The sequence below is a fragment of the Monodon monoceros genome, unplaced genomic scaffold, assembly GCF_005190385.1.
Source record: "Monodon monoceros isolate NGI ecotype Baffin Bay Population unplaced genomic scaffold, NGI_Narwhal_1 Super_Scaffold_10, whole genome shotgun sequence".
Classification (NCBI taxonomy): Eukaryota; Metazoa; Chordata; class Mammalia; order Artiodactyla; family Monodontidae; genus Monodon; species Monodon monoceros.
In genome coordinates, this window is record NW_021703766.1 from 49,158,572 (window position 1) to 49,178,960 (window position 20,389).

Consider the following 20,389-nt stretch of genomic DNA (forward strand, 5'->3'; position numbering starts at 1 on the left):
CCATACCTCCTGGGAAATGTAGTCCTATGACGGGGTCGGGAAGGAAAGGGGGATAGAGGCTTATGGGAAATGGAGTTCACAGTAGTTCTGGGTCCCTGGACGGCAGGTGTTAGAGAGAGTGGAGAGTCCGGGAGGCGAAGCTCTTAGGTCTGGAAGGTGGTCTGTCTCCTCAGCGGGGTCTGAGCAGAGGCCTCGATCCCCTCAACCCTTGGTGCTGACCATTTACACAGTATGGAGCATTTCCAGCTATCAGAAGCTTCAGTCTTCCAGTCCGTCCAATGGGAAACGTGGTTTCGAGGAGCTTCTACAGGTTCTTATAGTAACACGTCGGGACCCATGGAGACCACTCGGCTCTGAGCCTCCTTTACTCTGCGGCAGTCTTGCTGGGCTCTGGCTGTTCGCCTGCTCCTGTCGAGATGATGAAACCCCTGGATGGAAGGGCCCTAGAGTTCTGCCCTCGAGGCTTTTAGTATCAGCAATGCCTCCCACCTGTAGCTCCTCACTCGTTCAGCCATCTCCAGCTCTCGCGTCCCCGGGCTGCGGCTCCCGGCGCCTGAGGTCTTTCTCCTCGCAATCCCGCAGGGGGCGCCCCAAACCGGGCGCACCGCCCTCGGGGAGGCGGGAGGGGAGCCCAGGGCGGGCGAGGGCGAGGGCGAGGGCGGGGGGGGCGGGGGGGCTGGGGGGGGTGTCCCGGCTATAAAGCGTGGCCGCCTCCCGCGGCGCTCGGCAAGGCTGGGACCCTGGGCGGTCGGACGGACGGGCGCCGGTCGGAACTCAGGCCGTGCAGGCTGAGAGATCCGAAGCGCTTGGTTCCCCCCCGGGCCGGAGCGGGGGCGGGTGGGGGCGCAGGCCCGGGGGATGCTGGGCTCGGTGAAGATGGAGGCCCATGACCTGGCCGAGTGGAGCTTCTACCCGGAGGCGGGCGAGGTGTGTCCTCGGGGATGGCGGAGCGGGAAGTGGGGGGTGGGGGGGGGGCAGGAATCGGGGTGCGGGCCTAAATGGGGGCAAGAACCGGGGTGTGGACTCAAGTGGGGGCCCCAAATAGAATTGGGGAGCGGAGAAACTAGAGACACGGAGGCCAGGTGTAGGAGTCAGGGACGGGGGACAATGCATGGGAGCGCGGTTTAGGCAGGCTAGTCAGAGTGAGGGCTTAAACGGGAGTCAGGAAGATTTAGGCAAGGGTCAAGTCATAGCTTAAATGTGAGGACTGGGTGTCAGGGACCCAAAGTACAAGGAATTAAAATTAACAGACCAAAGATGAGACTCAGAACTCCGGGATACGGACAGAGCTGGGGGATTAGGAAATGGGGTTCAAAACTGGGGAAAATATAAGGGACTAAGTGATGGGAGAGGGAGGTCACCATTAAGAGAAATCTGAGCTGGGAGCTCAGGGTTAGAAATTAGTGTTAAAGATGGGGGTCTGGGGTAGAAATAAGAATTGGGGTTCCGGGATAAGGATTGGGGCTGCGACTACGTCAAAGTCAGAAATGGGGGTTGGTGCTCGGGTATAAGAGATGAAGGTGCTCAGAGATGAAGCTTGGTCTGGGGAGTGTGAAATAACAGGTGATTTAAGAGTTGGGGCTCGGATAGATAGGGGTCAGAGTCGGGATCCTGAGATCAGGGCATGTCGGCAACAGCATTGGCAGTGGAGGGGTCGGTCTCCACCCCTGCCCCCCATCCCTACTAATGACCCTCACCCCTCCCAGCTGAACTTCAGTGGTTTAATTGTTATCAGAGACCCTCAGCAGGGATTCTCCTTGTTGGAGTCTGGAGGGTTTCAGATTTCGCACCCCCCATCCCCGCCCCCACTCCACCTTCCAGCAATCTCCACTAATTGCTAATGTCCTCACCAGTCCCATCTCAGACAAGATTTCCCTGGAGTAGGGGGCAGGGATGTATCTTAATTCGCTCACCTTAGCCGCTGGGAAGTCCCTCCCCAGGTCTAACTCCCGGTCCTCTTGCTGCAAGGACTCCTGAGCGTGCTCTCTGCCTAGTCAACATTGTGAAGTGGAGGGGTCCTAGTCAGAGGGTTATGGGGGGTCTGGATACCTGGGTTTCTGATGGAAGGGGACTGTGGGCTTGAGGTGGGGTATGGGACTGGAATGGTTGAGTTCTCCAAAGAGACCAAGATCTGGGGTTTACAGGGGCCCCAGAGTGCCTGAGTCCTGGGTCTGGGGTTTGAAGCTGTAGGGTGAGACTCCTGAATACCCAGGCCTGCGGGGCTTGGCAAGGTGCCCAGGAGGGGCCAGTCCTGGGGCTGTGGAGGTGTGAGGTGCACGTGGGGTGGTGCAGAGAAGGGATTGGGAGTGTTGAGAGGTGGAGCCTGGGCAGCTGGAGATGTCAGTTACATGGTGGGGAAGGCAGAGACCAGGTTGGAGGTGGAGACTCCCAGGTATTGGGGGATCCCAGCTGAAGCCCCCACATAGTTCAGAGTCTGGGGACCTGATTTAAGGGTACCAACTACAAATCAGTGTTCTGGAGGCATATCTTAAGAAGTAAATTGCAGGGGTCTAGGCTGAAGAAGTCATTATTTGGGGCAAAACCTGACATTTGGTAGGGGACAATTTGGGTGGAAATTGTCTCTGAAATTGAGGGACAGTCTAGAGATAGTCAGCATTTGAGTGCGTATTTTGGAAGAGTTGACATGTAGGGGGCTGAAAATGGACATACTGTGTGAGGGTCTCCTCAGCTTTCCCATCAACCGAACCACCTCCTCCCCCTGGGTCAGAACAATGTGGGGAGAAACACGTGCACTCACTCAGCAACTGAGAACTGAAGGGGCCCCCAAACTGCTTCTTGTCCACCACACCCACCCTCCTGTTGGGGTGATGTTGACCTCCCCAGGCTGGCTCCCTGTCTGGAAGGAAACTGGAAAGTTATTGCCCTAAGGCATCCCCACTGGCCTCTGCTTCTCACAGATCAGCTGGTCCAACTGCTCCCCAATTTTAGAGGTGGAAAACCTAAAGCCTCTTGGCGTGCGGGGGGAGCCGCTTGAGGTCCTAGGCTGGGACCAGGGTTAGAAAGGAGCTTGTAGCTTCACACTGCCCCCTGCTCCCTGTCACACCCTCCTCCAGAGACAATAAGGAAATGAAAGGGGAGAAATTCCAGCCTCCTGGGGTGGGCGTGCAGGTCCCCTGAGGGCCTCCCCCCCCAATCTCAGCCCCGCCCTTGCTGGGGAGATCCGGTTCAGACCCGGACACTGGGGGTTCATCCCAGCCCCAGGCATGTGAAAGCCTAGGGTGGATTAGGGCAGCTGGAGTGCTTGAGGTCAGACCTCAAAGAGGACTTCCGGGTGGATGGGGAGCCAGAAGAGAAGGGCTCTGGGATCCCAGTCTGTCTTCCTCTGTGATACAGGAGAGTCTGACTGAGTTGGAGAAATGTAGGGGGTTGTAGAGGGATTTAGGACCTCTCTGTGGATCCCCTGAGTCCATCACCTTCTCCCCTCTCTTTGAAGGACCCTCTTCCCTTACTCTTAGGGAGGGGTGAGAACCAGCCAACCCGGGGGCGGGGTGGGGGGGTGGGGGGAGACCAGTGCGTGGGGGAGGGAAGTAGCTGTGGCTCCAATTTCAATGTGAGACTTCTGGGGAGATGGTGGTGCTGAAGCAAGGGGCAGAGAGATGCAAAGACGTGCTGAAGGGGAAAGAAAGAACAGGGTGGGAGAGGAGTGGGGTAGAGAGAGACAGAGAGAGAGAGTGCCGAGGCAGGGAGAAAAAGATGTGAGAGATGAGGGGGGGACAGAGGGAGAGAGATGGGGTATGGGAGAGTCACAAGGAAAGAAAGGCAGAGGAGGGGGAGATGAGAGAGAGAAAGACAAGGAGAGAGACAGGGAGAGAGAAAGGGAGAGAGCATGGGGAGGGGAGAGAGACAGGCGTGGGGAGGGGATGAGGGAAGGAGTATAGAGGTACTGAGACAGGGAAGGAGATGCACAGATACACACAGAGCCACAGGGAGATTCAGAGACATAGGAGAAAAGAACTACCTGGAAGTCATGTGAAAGAGAGAGGGGAGAGTTTCTCTACTAGAACGCAGACCTGGGTTGCTTACCACCTGCCCCTGACTCCTTGAGTGACCCTGGCATTTCCCTTTTCTCTCTGGACCTTTGGATGTGCAGACACTTAAGTGACAAGGGAATGAGATGGGACACACTGATTCATAGCAGAGGTGGCTCCCACCAGAGCTATAGCACCCCCCCAGTGCCATGAGACCACCCTCCCTCAGGGGGAGGGAGCGGGGCAGACAGGCAGATGGAAGATTGACAGAGAAAGGATGGAAGACAGAGGATGAAAGGGGAAACTGCACACAGAAAGAGAAATCACCATCCACCATGCTTCCTATTTTCCTTGCTTATCTTGTTCACTTCCTGCTAGACTGACAGCTCCCTGAGGGCAGGCATTTCAGTCTGTCTTGGTCATTGCTTTTATATCTTGATCCAGAACACCGATCTGGAGCCAGACTGCCTGGATTCAGAATCCCCGTTCTTTTCCTTTCTTGTTGTGTGACCCCTGGACAACCTCTCTGATCCTCAGCTTGCTCAGCTGTAAAATGGGCATGATAGTGCCTCCCCCATAGTGTGGTTGTAAAGATGAAAGCAGACCTTTGCTGTGAAGTGCCTGGAGCAGTGCTGGCACAGAGTAGGCCAAGAAATATTGAACAATTGAGAGACTATATAGTTACTTACAAAGACATAGCAATGTCTACTGTATTTCACTGAGCTAAGAGGCACATTTTCTCCCCATTTGAACATATCTGAAAATGGAATGGGTTTTACAGTCAATGGTGTCTAGGGATTATAATTGACAGTGTTTTTTTCCATTCTTATTGATACTTAAAATAATACTGCAGCTTACAAAGTGATGTCTTAGATTTGATGATATATAATAAACAGAAATATGTGAGCTCTGATTTTCAAATGCTTTTGATCTATAAAAACTGTAATTGTATAACCTAAAAGATGATGGCTAGATGGACAGAGAGTACACATATAAGGACTTCCCTGGCGGTCCAGTGGTTAAGACTTTGCCTTCTAATGCAGGGGGTGCGGGTTCGATCCCTGGCGGGGAAGCTGAGATCACACATGCCTCGCAACCAAAAAACCAAAACATAAAACAGAAGCAATATTGTAAGAAATTCAATAAAGACTTTAAAAATGGTCCACATCAAAAAAAAAAAGTACACATATAGATTCCATTATTAGATAAATCAGCAGTTCTTGATTTTTTTTTTTTTTTTTTTTTTTTGTCTCAGGACCTCTTTACACTCTTAAAGTTATTATTTTGCCTGTGTTGGGTCTTCGTTGCTGCGCGCAGGCTTTCTCTAGTTGCGGCGAGCAGCGGCTACTCTTCGTTGCGGCACGTGGGCTTCTCATTGCGGTGGCTTCTTTTGTTGCGGAGTATGGGCTTCAGTAGTTGCGCACGGGCTTCAGTAGTTGCGGTGCATGGGCTCAGTAGTTGTGGCTCGCGACCTCTAGAGCGCAGGCTCAGTAGTTGTGGCGCGTGAGCTTAGCTGCTCTGTGGCACGTGGGATCTTCCCAGACCAGGGCTCGAACCCATGTCCCCTGCATTGGCAGGCAGATTCTTAACCACTGCGCCACCAGGGAAGTCCACACTCTTAAAATTATTGAGGACCCCAAACAGTTTTTATTGATCGAGGTTATGTTGATTGTTAACAGCATTCAAAATTAAAACTGAGGTGTTTTAAAAATAGGCATTAATTCATTTTAAAATAGCAACAATGTGTTAGTATAAGCAATGTATTTTTATTAAAATAATTATTTCAAAACATTTAGTGAGAGGAATGGCACAGTTACATTTTTGCAGATCTCTTTAGTGTCTGGTTCAGTAGAAGACAGCTGCATCTTCCTAGCTGCTTCTACATTTGGTCTATTGCAATATCACCTGTCATGTGGCCTCTGGAAAACTCTACTGTACGCTCATGAGGGAAAGAGAGTGAAAAAGGCTAGTCATATCTTATATCTTTCATTACATGAAAATAGTTTTGGAGACTCCCCCCAAAAAAGTCTTGGAGACTCCCCAGGGTGTCCTGGACCACACTTTGAGAACCACTTAAAGTGTGAGCTTCAGTATATGGGAGCGTGGGGGGATGGGGTCAGGGAGGGAGGTGCACGAGGAGGGGGGGAAGAGAGAGACTTCAACAGACAGCTGTTTACAGAGGAGGCAAGACAGATAGACAGATGGACACACAATGGGTCCAGTGACCCTTTGCTTACCAACAGAGTCGAGACTCACCACCCGCCGTTTCTCTTTCTTTCCCTATAGGTCTACTCTCCGGTGACCCCAGTACCCACCATGGCCCCCCTCAACTCCTACATGACCCTGAACCCTCTGAGCTCTCCCTACCCCCCGGGGGGGCTCCCTGCCTCCCCACTTACCACTGGACCCCTGGCGCCCCCAGCGCCCCCAGCACCCCTGGGGCCCACCTTCCCAGGCCTGGGTGCCAGCAGTGGCGGTGGCAGCAGCTCAGGGTATGGGGGCCCGGGACCAGGGCTGGTGCATGGGAAGGAGATACCGAAAGGGTACCGGCGGCCCTTGGCACATGCCAAGCCGCCATATTCCTACATCTCGCTCATCACCATGGCCATCCAGCAGGCGCCGGGCAAGATGCTGACCCTGAGCGAGATCTACCAGTGGATCATGGACCTCTTCCCCTACTACCGGGAGAACCAGCAGCGCTGGCAGAACTCCATCCGCCACTCGCTGTCTTTCAACGACTGCTTCGTCAAGGTGGCGCGCTCTCCAGACAAGCCGGGCAAGGGTTCCTACTGGGCCCTGCACCCCAGCTCAGGTAACATGTTTGAGAATGGCTGCTACCTGCGCCGCCAGAAGCGCTTCAAGCTGGAGGAGAAGGTGAAGAAAGGGGGCGGCGGGACCTCTGCCTCCAGGAACAGTGCGGGGTCAGCCTCCTCGACCACCACCCCCGCTGCCACAGTCGCCTCTCCGCCGCAGGCCCAGCCTCCAGCCCCCGAACCTGAGGCCCAGGGTGGGGAAGATGTGGGGACTCTGGACTGTGGCTCACCCCCATCCTCCACACCCTATTTCACTGGCCTGGAGCTCCCAGGGGAGCTGAAGCTGGATGCACCCTACAACTTCAACCACCCTTTCTCCATCAACAACCTGATGTCGGAACAGACACCAGCACCTCCCAAACTGGACGTGGGATTTGGGGGCTACGGGGCGGAGGGTGGGGAGCCCGGGATCTACTACCAGGGCCTCTATTCCCGCTCTCTGCTTAACGCGTCCTAGCAGGGGGGTGGGAACATGGTGGGTGGGGTATGGCTGTAGCTCACACCATCAGGCTCTTGGGGCCTGATCCTCCTGGGGACACTTTGCTTGTCCTGTCAGTTAACATCTTGGCTGGTCTGTTACTCACTGTGGTGACTGCCATCTCTGTGGGCATCGTGTTGACCCACTGGCTACTGTGATAACTGCCATTGACATCTTGGCGGGCCCGTTGAGTACTGTGAAGACTGCCATGTTGATTGATGTTATTGGTTGATCTATTGGGTATTGTGATGGCCACCGTCTGGGATGACATGTTGGTTGGCCCTTTGGGTGCTGTGATGCACATCCCCTTGGGTGATCCTTTGGATGTGGTGGTGACGCTGGCCCACTGGGTGCTGTGATGGCCACCATCTTTACTGGCTGACATAACCAGTGCACCACTGTGCGGCATGATGGCCACCAGCAGCCCCTGTGTTGGTCATGTCATCACTGTCTGGTGTGAGTTGAGTGAGGGATGGAGATGCGGATACTTCTTGGTTTTTTTCTGGAGCCCATCCCCCGCGCCGGTCCAGGAGAAACCAGAAAGGACTGGTTAGGGTGTGGGGAATTTCTACTGAAGTCTGGTTCTTGCCTGGGAAGAGGGATACTGGCTGTGTATGACCATTAAAGGCACCATTTCTGCCTCTTACTGAATGTCTCTTTTCCTTGGCGAGTGGGCCCTGTGAGGCTTGAACACCTGAATTGATGTCCCCTGTCCCCTCTCCTTCCTGCCCCCAAGAGCTGGCTGCCTCTGGGGGAAGGGCTGGGGGAGGCATCGACCTGACCTTTGGCTCTTTGCTGTCCCTGACCCCAAGGACAGTTTGCTCACAGATAGCAGCCCCTGCAGCAGTGGGGCCAGGGCAGCAGGAGGAGGTGGCTGTGCAGTGACCAAGGCCATCTCCCTACCCCCACTCTCCAGACACATGCCCCTAGCCCTGAGGTTCAGGGAGCCCAGGGGCTGCTTGAGTTTTGGTTAAGCTAAGGAGGAGGAGAAGGGACAAACAGGGTGCTAATTGAAGGAGACAGGGTGTGTGCTAGTTTGTTTGCATGTGTGCGCCTGTGCCTCTGTGGGTCATAGGACATCACTACGGCCATTGAGGTCCCTGTGGTCTGCTGCAGGGTGTTCTCTATTGTTTGTATCCCTCAACTGTCTGAGTTTGTGTGTGTGTTCCTCCCCTGGGTATGTGCTTACTGTCGGTGTCTCGGGATATCAGATTCGTGTGCGTGTTTCCTTTATTGTTTTGTGTGTGTGGTTCTCTTATACACCTATCCCTGGGACCCTCTGGGTCTCACTCTGTTGGATGTGTGTTTCTGTATGTCCATTTGTCTACATACCTGCTGCCTTAAAGAGTCTACGTGTGACTACATCGGCGTTGTGGGTCATTTTGTGTTTCATGTGTATGTCTGGGAATCAGCATGTGTCTGTATTTTTTTTAAAAAGTATGTCCGTTTTTGTGTATTACGTCTGTCTCTGCTGTGGCTGTGTGTGAGCGTGTGTTGACTGGCCCTGGTGTGTCTGTCTCTTTCACGTGCAGGTGTGTGGGAAAGGAGCTGGGTCCTCCTTCAGGTGCTGGGGGCTTCTGGGAGCCTCTGGGTTTGGGGTTTGGGTGTTTCTATTCCTCCAGGTCTCTGCCTGGGCTCTGAGTCTGATATCTGTGGCTCAGATGTTCCAAGGGATGGCTCTGTGAAACGCAACTGTGTTCCTCACGCCCTTCGTTTCACAGAGTGGAAACAGAGACCCAGAATGGGAAGGGACTGGGCCAAGGTCATTCCGCCACGCTGGAGCGGGTGTGATTTCCTTAGTTTGCATTTGTCTTACTTGGTTGTTGGCTCTCTAGCCACTCGTTCATTTAGTCAGTCAGTCATTCAAAGACCAAAGGCTGTCTATTTATGTTCGCGCGTGTGTGTGTGTGTGTGTGTGTGTGTGGTTTGTGTGAGAGACAGAGAGAGGGAGCGGGGAGCGGGGGTGGGGGGGAGATGTTTCTCCCAGTTCCTGTGTGTCCATCTTTCTCTGTTTCTTAGTGTCATCTATGGCCCTACCTCTCTCTCTGTGCCTTTATGTCTGTCCCTTGGTTTATGGGAAAATGCTTGCTCATCCCCTGTGCCTCTGTCTCTCGTATTCTCTGCCTTGCTCTCTCTCTCCATCCTCTCCGTGGCTTCGACTCCATCCTCCCTCTGTCTGGGCCTCTGGATCGCTCCCTCCTTCCCTTGGGGGCTCCGGGTCTTCCTCTCTTGGGGTCCTCCTCCCCCCACTCCTTAGGCTCTCTGGCCTCTCTCCTCCTCCTCCGGTCTCTCTCTCCCAGCTCCCTGAGTTTCCGCCTCTACCTGCCACCTCGCAGGCCAGGCCCTCTATTTCTGTCACCGTGCCCGCCCTGCCGGCTGCGTGTCACCCCCCTCCGCCCCCTGCCATGCTGGCTCCCAGTCAGCCGTCCCACCAGCCTCGCTGTCCTGGGCAGGCTGGGGAATTCCTCCTGGTTCCTGGAAAAAACAACTGGTGTCGAGAGAAAGGCCCTCAGTCTCCCTGGGTGCCCACCCCCCTCCCTCGGGCCTGGGGGTCTCTCCCAGAGTCATGCCGGCCCGAGGCAGGAAGCCCTGCGGTTTCTGGCTTCTCCCAGGCGGCCTCCGGATCTGGCCCCCGCCCCCCGGCCAACAGCCCAAATATTATTCCGCAGGAGGAGTCGGTGGCAGCGGGAGGAGGCCCAGGCTGAAAGAGGCTTTCAGGGCAGCCAGGCCTGGGGCTTCCTGTCCCCAGGCTCAGGCCTCAGGCCGCCCCAGTGGGGACCTCAGGTGGCCGGAGGGGCGGGTGTTGTTGTAGGGTCCTGGGGGGGAGGGTGGGGCCATCCGTCAGGGTGTCTGGTGGCCACCGGCTCGGCTGGCGTGGGCCGGTGTGACCCCTACCCCAGGGACAGCCGGCTGGTGGCCAGCAATGGAAAAGTACCGCAGTCAGACATGGGACGCATGGACAGACATGAGGACGCTAGGGATCAAGGATGGGGGATAGCCATGGGGACACAGAGAAGCCTGGGCTGGGACAGATGGACCTGGGCACGGCTTGTGGGCTTTAGGTGACATAGTCCAAGGGAGGGGCCGTGAGTGGGGAAACAGAGGCCAAGGCAGGGTCCCCCCTGTGGGCAGAAGACATGAGATGATGATAATGAAAATAATAATAATAATAAATAATAATAACAGCTACTAGGGCTTACCATGTGTCTGGCATTATGTAAGCACCTTACAGAATCGATAGACCCAATCCTTCCCCCCACCCATTTTATTATTGGGGAAACTGAGGCATGATGAAGTGACTTGCCCAAGGTCACACAGGTAGTGAGTGGGGAGCTAGGACTTGAACCCAGGCTCAGAGCCAGTGCCCTTAACCAGGACGCTATTCTAGAGCATAGGAGGGGCAACAGCGACACAGCAGGGCCCTGGGGTCCCAAGCCCTCCGTCATGGTCACCGCCACTCACACCCTGCTCCTGGAGGCCGAGGGGGCACCCCAGAAGCCAGCAGCCAGGGAGGTTTATGAGTCTGTGTCAATGTCAAGGTGTTTGCAGGCTTCTGTGTTACTCCATGACTTGTCTGCTCAGTGTGTGAGTGTGTGTTGTGTGTGCCTGTACGTCTCTGTGTCAGTGTCTTCTCACTGGGTTTCTGTAGGTGTTGCAGTGCTGTGTCACTGGGTATACATGTATGTCACTGTTCTATCATTGTCTTCTCTGTGTCTGTCACTGTGTCTTCTGTCCTTGTGTTTTGTTGCTGTGTCTCTAAGCCTAACACTATGTTTGCCCATCATTGTGTCCTGGTCTCTGTCACTGTGTCTATTACAGTGTGTCTCTGTCACTGGCTTCTGTGTGTCTGTTTATGTCTCAGACACTCTGGGTCTGCCTATATCTGTCCCTGTGTGTCACCGTGTCTGTCCCCCTATGTGTCACCATCTACCCAGGTGTCACCGTGTGTGTTACTCACCACCCAGGCCACAGGTGGGCGTGTCGGGCCCACTGGTGCCCAGAGCTGGGGCCCAGCCCATCCCACCCTCACTCTGCCATGGGCCAGGCTGGGCGCCTGTTTGCAATGACTGCCCCAGGTAAACACAAAGATCCGGAACCCAAGGGCCACCTCCCTCACCTCCACTCCCTGCCCCTTAGCCTGCCCTGGACTGGGCTGGACCAGAGCTGCACAGGCGGTGCCCCTAAACTGGAGACGTGCCCTGACCCTCCCCCCGCCACGGTCACCAGCCTTCCCAAGCCCCCAGCCTTGGCCCTGCCTGCCTGCCGGCTTCTCTCTCTCTCTGTCCCTCTCTGGATGTCTGCTGGCCTCTCTGCTTCTTTCTGTCCCTACTTCCTCTCAGCTGGGTTTCCCTGTGGCTCTGCCTTTCTCAGGAATGACCCGTGTCTTCCTTCTGTCACTGCCCCTCTACCTCTGACTTTTTCTGTCTTTTCTCAGCGAAGTTTGATTTCTCTGCTTTCCTGATCTGTCTCCATTTGAGCCAGTCTTGGTTTCTAACTCGGCGTCGCAGTCGGCCAGTCTCTTTCTGTTTGTCTCTCGCACTTTGTAAGTTTCTCTCTCGCCCTTCTGTCCCTGTGTCCCTCTCAGCTCGAGCCTCTCAGTCTTGGTCACTATCTCTGTGGGTCTCTGAGCCCCCAAGCCCCACAGGAGCAGACCTCTGCCATATCAGGGTCCTTAGGGAAGGGTGTGGCCCCCAGCCTCCTACCCCAGCCCACTGATGTGTGTGTGTGTGTGTGTGTGTGTGCGCGTGTGTGTGTGTGCGCGCGCGCGCGCGCGCGCGTGTGTGTGTGTGTGTGTGTGTGTATTTAAAGGTATATGTACATATTATTTATATCTGTACCCGGGGGCAGGAGGGGCAGACACTGGGGCCTTTGTGTAGCTGCTGCCCACTGCCTGCCCGCCTGCCACTCCTCTCCCTTCGTCCCTGCCGCCCGCCCGCCCGCCTCTACTCCCCCCTCACAGAAAGGTTCCTGTGAGGCCTGCCAGCTTCCTCTGCCTGAGGTGTGAGTGGGCACGCCACAGGGCAAGGCGGGCAGGGGGGCCTGGGGAATTTTTCCAGCTGCAGGGAAGGTTTCCGGGTGGGGAGGGTTCTGGAAGGAATAGGACTTCTCAGCTGAGCTGCTGTCTGTCTGTGTCTGCTGTCCCTGGGCGTCCCCGGGTCCTTACCTGGCTTCTCCCTGGGAGTCTGTCCATCCATCTAATGTCGTTCTGACTCTTTTCTCTGTCGATTTGGGTCTTATTCACTCGTGCACACACTGTCATTGGGCATCTGTGCTAGGCCCTCTGTTGAGCCCTGGACACAGAGGTGAACGGGATGCTGTCCATCCCAGCTGATTCCTTGCTTTTTCTGTCTCATTTGCTTCATCCCTTCCCTCAGTGCTTGAAACCCTCTACTTGTTCCCATTAAAACTAAATCCACAGTCCTTACCATGGCAGACAGGGCCCCCAACGCTCCCTACCCTACTATCCTTCTGACCTCAATCTTAAGACTCTCTCTCATGCCATAGCTGCACTGGTCACCTTGCTTCTGGAATGAACAAAGCTGGCTCCCACCTCAGGGCCTTTGCATGTGCTGCTATCTCCCTAGATTGCCCGTGGCTCGCTCACTCACCTCCCTTAGTTTTTAGTTTCATCTCAGTTTTACCTCCCTCTTTTTTTTTTTTGGTCCGGTCCACGTGGCTCATGGGATCTTAGTTTTCCGACCAGGGATCGAACCCACTCCCCCGGCAGTGAGAGCATGGAGTGCTGACCTCTGGACTGCCAGGGAATTCCCCCTACCTCCCTCTTTAAAATACCAGTCTCCATAATTCTCTGTCTCCTTTCCCTGGTTTATTTTTTCTTAGGATTTACCGCCATGGCTGTCACATTTTATGGGTCTGTATCTCCCACCTGAATGTCAGCTCCATGAGAACAGGGGCTGCACTCTGTTCCCTGCTGTATCCACAGCACCTACTGCAGGGCTTGTCACACAGTGGATGCTGAATAAACATTTGTTGAAAGAAAGGAGTCCATTAATTTATCCATCCTTTAAACTTGCCAGTGCGGGGCAATGCTGGGGACACAGTGGTGACTGAGACAGCCTTGGCCCTGCCCTTATGGGGCTCACAGTCCAGTCCCCAGACAATAATGATTTAGAATGCTCAGGGCTGGGATAGGGGAGTGGGGCCCCAGAAATGGCACCTGACACAGACTGAGGGTCAAGGAGGGCTTCCTGGAGGAGAGGTCAGCTGAGCTGAGAACTGGAGGGTGAGCAGTGAGCCGGGTCTGGTCATGGGGACCAAGTGACTAAGACAGACCCGGCCCTGCCCTTCTTCACAGAGCTCTGTTCTCCCCCTCGGTCTCATAGAACTTTTGAGTCTGAAGATGTCTTAACTCTCTAGTTCAAACCTGTACCTTTCCCTGATTTCACAGCCTCCCGCCTTCCCTCCCTCTCTCCACATCTCAGTCTCTCTTCTCTCTCCTTCTGTCTCTACGGTTGGCATTCCCTCAGTGTACCTGAGCCTCTCTTAACCCATCTGGATATTTCTCTAATTTTCCTTTCTGAACGTTTGTCTCTGTTTCTATCTCATCTCCCTCATCTCTGAGCGAGCTCCTTTTCTCTCTCTGGGTCTCTGTCTTCTCTCAGTGAGCTGGTCTCTTTACATCTCCCTCCCCACCTCTGTCGTCTCCATCTTTCCCTGGGTCTCTCTCTGTGTCTCTGCCTCTCCTTTCATGAAGCCTCTTCACCTACTCACTGATCCCCCAGATCAATCCAGAACCCCTCCACTCTGGCCCCAGCCTGGCACTGAATGAAGAGGGGCTGATCCAGGCCCCTACACCCACACAGTTCAGGCCGCCTGCTCTGTTAATAGTTAACCCAACCTCTATCTAGAATACACACCAGCCAGGCTGGGGGGTGACTCCCCTGGCCCCTACCCACCCACCAGCTGTTCTTAAAGGACCAGGTGTCCTCCACAGCTCTTTAGCCCCCACTGGGGCACAGCGCCCCCGTGTCTGGAGGCCTCTAGCTCTGAGGATGGGGGAGGGGGAGCTACCCAGTACTTGGGTCTGCAGAGCTGGGTCAGGAGAGGCCACAAGATTGCCCAGGAGGGGTGCCCAGGCATGGAGCTCCATCCAGCGTCTCCCTTGCTCCTTTATCGCCTGGTATATTTAATCAGGGGTGGTTTTCCCAGCCCTGCCCAGAGCCCAGGCTGGCAGTGCCAGGGGTGACAGAACACCTGAGACCTGGTGGCTGGGGGAGGGGACTCCTCAGTCCGAGAACTGAGGGTCCTCCAGATGTGGAGGACCAAGCCCTAGAGCCCCTAATATTTGGGAGTTGGGACATGGGGGTCTGCGGGTTGTGTGGGAGGGACACCTGGATAACCAAGATGGGTCAGGACGTTAAGGTCTTCCAGATTTAGGTGATATAACATCTGGGTTCCTGAGACCTGGGGCAACCTAGGGTCTCACAGCCGTGTGACAGGGCTGTGCGGTGGCAGGACACACTGTCATTCCCCATCTCTCCGTCCATCCGTTGGCCTTTGCGCCCGGCTTTGCCCCCTTCACGAAATCTCCACCTCAGGGTCGCGGGGGAGGCCGCTGGGGTGCGGGCTGCCCCTTGGGGCCTCCGCCTCCCCTTAACCCCTGCTTTGCCGCAGCCGGCTCAGGCCCCGCCCTCTGACGCCAGCGAGCAGGAAGTCCTGGTTAATAATCAGCCCGCCGGGACAGGTGCGGGACAAGGCCGCGCACATCAGAGGCGACCGCGGGGGGGAGGGCCTTTTACCCGGCCAGTCACGGTGTCCTAGGGCGGCCGCCGTTGAGGCTGGTCTCCAGAGATGGGCGCGCAGTTCAGGGCACCACCAGAGGCGGGAAGCAGTCACCTTGTTCCCAGGGAACCTGTTAGTGTACCTCATGAGGTAAATTTCCTCTTTCCTCAGGCAGTCCCTCTAGCAATCTGGCCTAATTCTCTCCGTGCCTAGCAAGAACTCGCGGCCCGTCCCTTCTGGGAAGCCTCCGGATGCCCCTTGACCCTCCCCCTCGGTGGCACTGAGTCCTCCACCTTCGGGGGAGATACAGGGGATGGGCCAGAAGGGAAGGCTAGTTCCCGAGCTTGGCTGTGGCTCCCTCGCAAGAGCCATCCCCTCTCTGAGCCTTAGTTCTGTCATCTGGAAAACGGGCTGATGCCTAGAACGCTTGACTAGTTGGCCAGCATTTATAAAAACAGCCGGGGGGCCCACCTGAGTGAAGGGCGCCACCTGGAGGCTACAAGGCAACGTCCTCTCCCCTGCAGGATCAGTTCGGTCCCAAAGGGGGCGCAGCATCTCACGCAACTAAGGGACCAAGAAGGAAAAAACCCATCTTTCGGTTTATTGAAGGAGGGAGAGGGGATAGGGGAGGGGGGCAATAAAATGCTTTTGCTTCGTTTATAAAGAGCGAGATTTCAGGAGGCCCCTTCTCAAGGAGGGGCGGGGACACCTCTCCTCCAACTACAAGCAGCAGCAAAGCCAAGCCAAGGAGGGGAGAGGGAAACCGGAGGGGTCAAGGGACCCCGAACACCCCCTCGGACAGAAGCCACAAGTTTTCTCCCCCCACCCTCAATGCATCTACCCCAGGGGACCCATCTGGGATAAGGAGGGGACCCATCTGGGATAAGGAAGGGGGTATGTACACAGGCGGGGGAGGCACTGGGCTGGGTGGGAATAATTTATCCGCAGCGGCGGTGGGTGGCAAGGGGGGGGGTGGTGGATGGGCAGTAGACTGGTGGCAGTGGTGGCCTAGGGGTCCCGTTCTTTCTTAACCTTGATGTCTCCAGCAAGGATGGTGGCGATCTCGCCTTGCATGAAGGCCCAGGGGACAGAGGAGCCCACTAGCGGGCACTTGTCTCCACTGGGGCAGTACACCTCCCCAGCAGGACCCTGCGCCTTGATGAACTCCCGTGAGCAGGGAAAGCAAAACTTGTGTCCGGGCACTGAGGGGCACTGGACGAAGTGGGTGTCTTCCAGCCGCTCCCGGCACAGGGTACAGCACAGGGGAGCCCCAGGGGTCGCCCCAGTGCCGCTACCACCCCCGCTAACAGCTTCCGCCCCTGCTGTGGGGCTAACTTCTGCCTCACCGTTTCGGGCCACCAGACGATGCTGGGCTGGAGGCTGGGCCGCAGAGGAGGCTGCGGGGCTGGCGCCCCCTGCGCGCACAGGGCCCCCACCCCCCGCAGGGTCCTTGGGGGAGTGGCCAAGGGCCTCGGCCACGTTCTTCAGGGCGGCGATCGGCGAGGGCACAGCAGGGGTATCAGCGGAGAATGGGCCACCGGGCGCCACCCAGTGCCGCTGCTGCTGCTCCTCGGTGGTCATCTTCCCAGATGCCTCGCCCTCGGGCTCAGGGGACGCCTTGCGACGGCGCGGCGTGGGGGCCAGATTCCGGGACGGGGCTCGTGGGGGTGGGCCACAAAGAGCTGCAGGGGCTGGCTCTGGATACTGCTGGGGCAGGGCCTCGGCGGGAGCTGGCTCGCGGAAGGTGCGGACACCGTCGGTTAGCAGCTCCCCCAGCTGGCGCCACTCCCCTGAGCCGTGTCGGCGTTCATACTCGAGGTACTTGAAGCCTGATGAGGCCAGTGCCTTGCCCGGCTCCCGCAGAGCATCATGAAACATCTGGCGAGCCACGGCCAGGACTCCAGCATACACGTTGCCAGAACCACAGGGGTATTCGGTGAAGAGCTTCAGCTCGAACTCGTAGCCTGGCGGGCGGGCAGTAGCATCGAAGGCGAACACCCGTCCCACCAGCCCGTGATCCTTCTTGAAGCGGACATTGAAAGGGGCGCAGGCAGACAGCGCCAGCAGCTGTTCCCGCACGGCTTTGGGGCGCCCATGCCATTCCTCTGCCCGGCCCCTCATGGCCTCGTTCAGTTCTGCCAGACAGTCCGCATTCCTCTGCTGCTTCTCCTTCTCGAAATCGGAGCCGAAGGCTGGACGGGCAGGACTCAAGCCGGGTGCCAGCGTCAGACCTCGGCTTCCCAGGCCAGACACCGCAGCTGCCAGCAGCCCGGGGGGCACCAAGCCGGGCATGGAGCCAAGCAGGGCCCTTCGCGCCCCCTCCGCCACAGCCTCCTCGCGGCCCAGTCCATTGGCCAGGCGGGACCCCAGGGTGTACTCCAGGGCGGGCGAGGGCAAGGGGAGGCGGCCCGACGATGTGGCCCTGTCATAGCGGTCCTGGCCTGAGACAGCGCCGCCTGTCCCCGACGGCTGGGGCTGGGCCTGTGGAGGCGGCAACTGAGGCCCCTGTGCAGCGGCGGCTGCCAGGTCCTTAGTGGCAGGGTGCTTGAGGGCCGGGGGGCCCGGCGAGCGGCCCTCGGGGAGCACGTGGCTTCGCTTGAGCTGCCGGGCGGCATCGATGAGCAGCTCGATGCGATCCGCGCCCTCGAAGTTCACGCAACCGCGGCACACGGCCTCACTGAAGTCCCACACCATGGCCCACGGCATCTTGGGCAGGTCGCACAGGTAGCACCACTGGCGGCGGGAAGCCTGCACGGACGCCATAGCCCCCGCACGCGCGCCTCTGAGCCCCCGCGTTCCACCCGCCGCCGACGTTCGATCCGCGCCGCCAACGTTCGATTCGTGTCCCCGGGACCGCGCGAGCCACGGTCGGGCCTCTGGCTCGGCCTCCCCGCGGATCCAGGCCCGGCCCCCCTTCCCCGCCCCCTGGGCCCTAAGCCTTTTTCCTCACTCCCGCCTCCTCAAAGGCAAGCAGAGGCACGTCGGCGCTCCCGCCGGGTCCGAGCTCCGGGGCGCGGCGCACAGCTCGGGCCCCGCGATAGGCCGCGGGCGCCGCCGCCTCGGGCTCCCGCCGCTCCCGCCACTGCCGCTGCAACTGCCGCCGCAGCCGCCGCCGCCGCCGCCGCCGCCGCTGCCGCCTCCACCTCCTTCTGCCCCAGAGGCCGCTACGCAGGGAAAGTTACATAACGCGCCGGCAAAGCCTTCTGGGAAACGTAGTCCCTCCGGGGCCGTTTCTTAAAGGGGACCGCCGGCTGCCGGAGGGTAGGGGCTCACCGCCTCTCCGCTGCGCAACCTTTACCCCTCCTCGCCGGCGGGCAGGGAGTTTGACTCCAAGCAGCTCGAGCAAAAGGGTTGGGGACGGGGATGTGATACGAATGGTGAGAGCCACCAGGGATTCAGAAAGTGTAGCGGGCGGACAGGCTTCCGGACGGCCAGTCTCTGCTCCGTCTTGCTTTGCAGCTTTAGACAAGTCTTGCCTTCTCTGAGGCTCAGTTCCCCGCCCTTCAAAGGTGGGCCAATGACCGGTTACGAAGGCAGCAGCTCCTGGGGCGGGGCGGAGGGGCCTTAATTGGACGTTTTCGGGGGTGGGGGGAAGGGAAGCTGTCAATTTAGTGTTGGGCAGGACCGTCCACTTGGCACTTCGTCTTGCCCAGGATCTTGGATATAAGCCTCTGACTGGGGCCAACAAAAGCCGGAGAAAGGAGAGGACTGACGGTCTCAGCCTCAGTTGCTTTATCTGCTAAAAGGAGTGGTCGAGCGCCCCTCTGTTCCAGCTCTGCGGGCGCGCTCTGGTCTCCAAGGGGTTACACTGTCAGTTTCTCCGCCCCCCCCACCCCAACTTCACTACAATTCCCAAAATGCTCTACGGGGCGAACAAACTGACGCACTTCCGCTGTCTAGGAGGTTGGGGGAGGCCTTCCCGATTCCCGCTGGCTGTCCATAACCCCCCCCCGCCTCAATTTCTGGGGGATCTTTTCGAGCACCGGGTGAGAGGGTCCTCACACCCTCTAGGGCTCACCAATTTGGGAGGCGGAAAGGAGGCCAGAGATGGCACACAGTTTCTGGGGAGAGCGAGAGCCAGACCACCTTTCTCCAACTTTGGGTGCTTACTACCTGATAGGCCCAAGCAGGCTTTGGCGACCCCCATGTTTTTTTCTTCCTGGCGATGGAACACTGCAGGGCAGGCTTGGAGAGGGGGCATGTGGAGGAGAGACAGGTCTCCGGCTTCCAACCCACATCAGCCTCTTCCTGTCTCTAGGCCTGGGTCTGTGTTAAGCGCTCAAAAATATTTGAATGACTTGCCAGGGTTGCATTCATTAGTAGTTTTCAAACTAATCAGGGAATGCCTGCCCCCACTCTCCCTCATCCCACTGCAACCATAGCAGGTCTGATTTTATGTTACCCAAATTGCAGTCTCAGCTTCACCATTTTGTTTACCACCTGTATTACTAACGTTTTTCTTGAAGTTGACTCCTGTGAATAAAACACTATTCACTTTTGCCTCATCCTAAGCAGTATTATGTGCACGATCATGGGTTTTATGTACTAGGTACATTTTTACAAAATAAAACTACATACACATATAACCATGGAACACTTAAAAAGGCCATCCACATATCGCCTAAAATTGTCTTTGGGCCATTCTTTAGTAAACAATAGTTGGGAGTCAGGAGTTCTGGCCGGAGGCTGGCTTCAGGTGGACTGGATTGGCCCCTGACAAATTTAGGGCAAGTCCCTAAACTTCTCAGGAAAAAATGGAGACCCCCTAAAATCTGCTTTTCATTGGGTACCTTCAGGTTAAAATGCAAACATGCAAATAAATTCTTAGCATGGCACCTGGCCCAGAAAAGGAGCACCATAAATGAAAGTTGTTTTTAAGCTCCCATTACTTAAAAGATTCAACCTTTCTTCTGTGTTGGGCAATGCTGAGGACACATCAGTGACTAAGATAGGCTCAGGCCTTGCCCTGACAAGGCTCATCCTGGTGATGGAGGGACATTCAATTTAAATTTACTCAAATGATTACTTAACTGCCTTTCTTTCACAACTGCTGGGGGAAAGGGGGGCGTGGTCAGGAAAGGCTTTCCTGAGGAGGTGATATATGAGCTGTGACCTGAAGGATGAAGAGAATGTAGTTGTAGGCAGCAAAGACACCTAAATCTTTATGCCCGTATTACAGATGAGGACAGTGGGGCCCGTAGCTACACAGCTGGCCAGGGCAGCACCAGGGGTTGAGCCAGGTCTGAGTCCAGGGTGATGGCTATTAGCTACTTTGCTACCAGGCTCTGCAGCCAGTTTGGGAGTAAAAAAGAGAACCAGCTCCTCCCTTCATGAAACTATACGGGAAGCAGGCTTTAAATAGATAA

The 20,389-nt window shown here is 56.6% G+C and overlaps 2 protein-coding genes across 2 annotated transcripts; one reads left to right on the forward strand and one right to left on the reverse strand.

Moving 5' to 3' along the window:
- Positions 1 to 737: 737 nt before the first annotated feature.
- On the forward strand, positions 738 to 7,926 carry FOXA3 (forkhead box A3). Its single transcript, XM_029202441.1, has 2 exons — positions 738 to 927; positions 6,276 to 7,926. The coding sequence occupies exons 1-2, from the start codon at positions 859 to 861 to the stop codon at positions 7,257 to 7,259; spliced, it is 1,053 nt and encodes a 350-aa protein (XP_029058274.1). The 5' UTR covers positions 738 to 858; the 3' UTR covers positions 7,260 to 7,926.
- A 7,673-nt stretch (positions 7,927 to 15,599) lies between these two features.
- On the reverse strand, positions 15,600 to 18,121 carry IRF2BP1 (interferon regulatory factor 2 binding protein 1). Its single transcript, XM_029213537.1, has one exon. The coding sequence runs from the start codon at positions 17,784 to 17,786 to the stop codon at positions 16,032 to 16,034; it is 1,755 nt and encodes a 584-aa protein (XP_029069370.1). The 5' UTR covers positions 17,787 to 18,121; the 3' UTR covers positions 15,600 to 16,031.
- Positions 18,122 to 20,389: the final 2,268 nt, after the last annotated feature.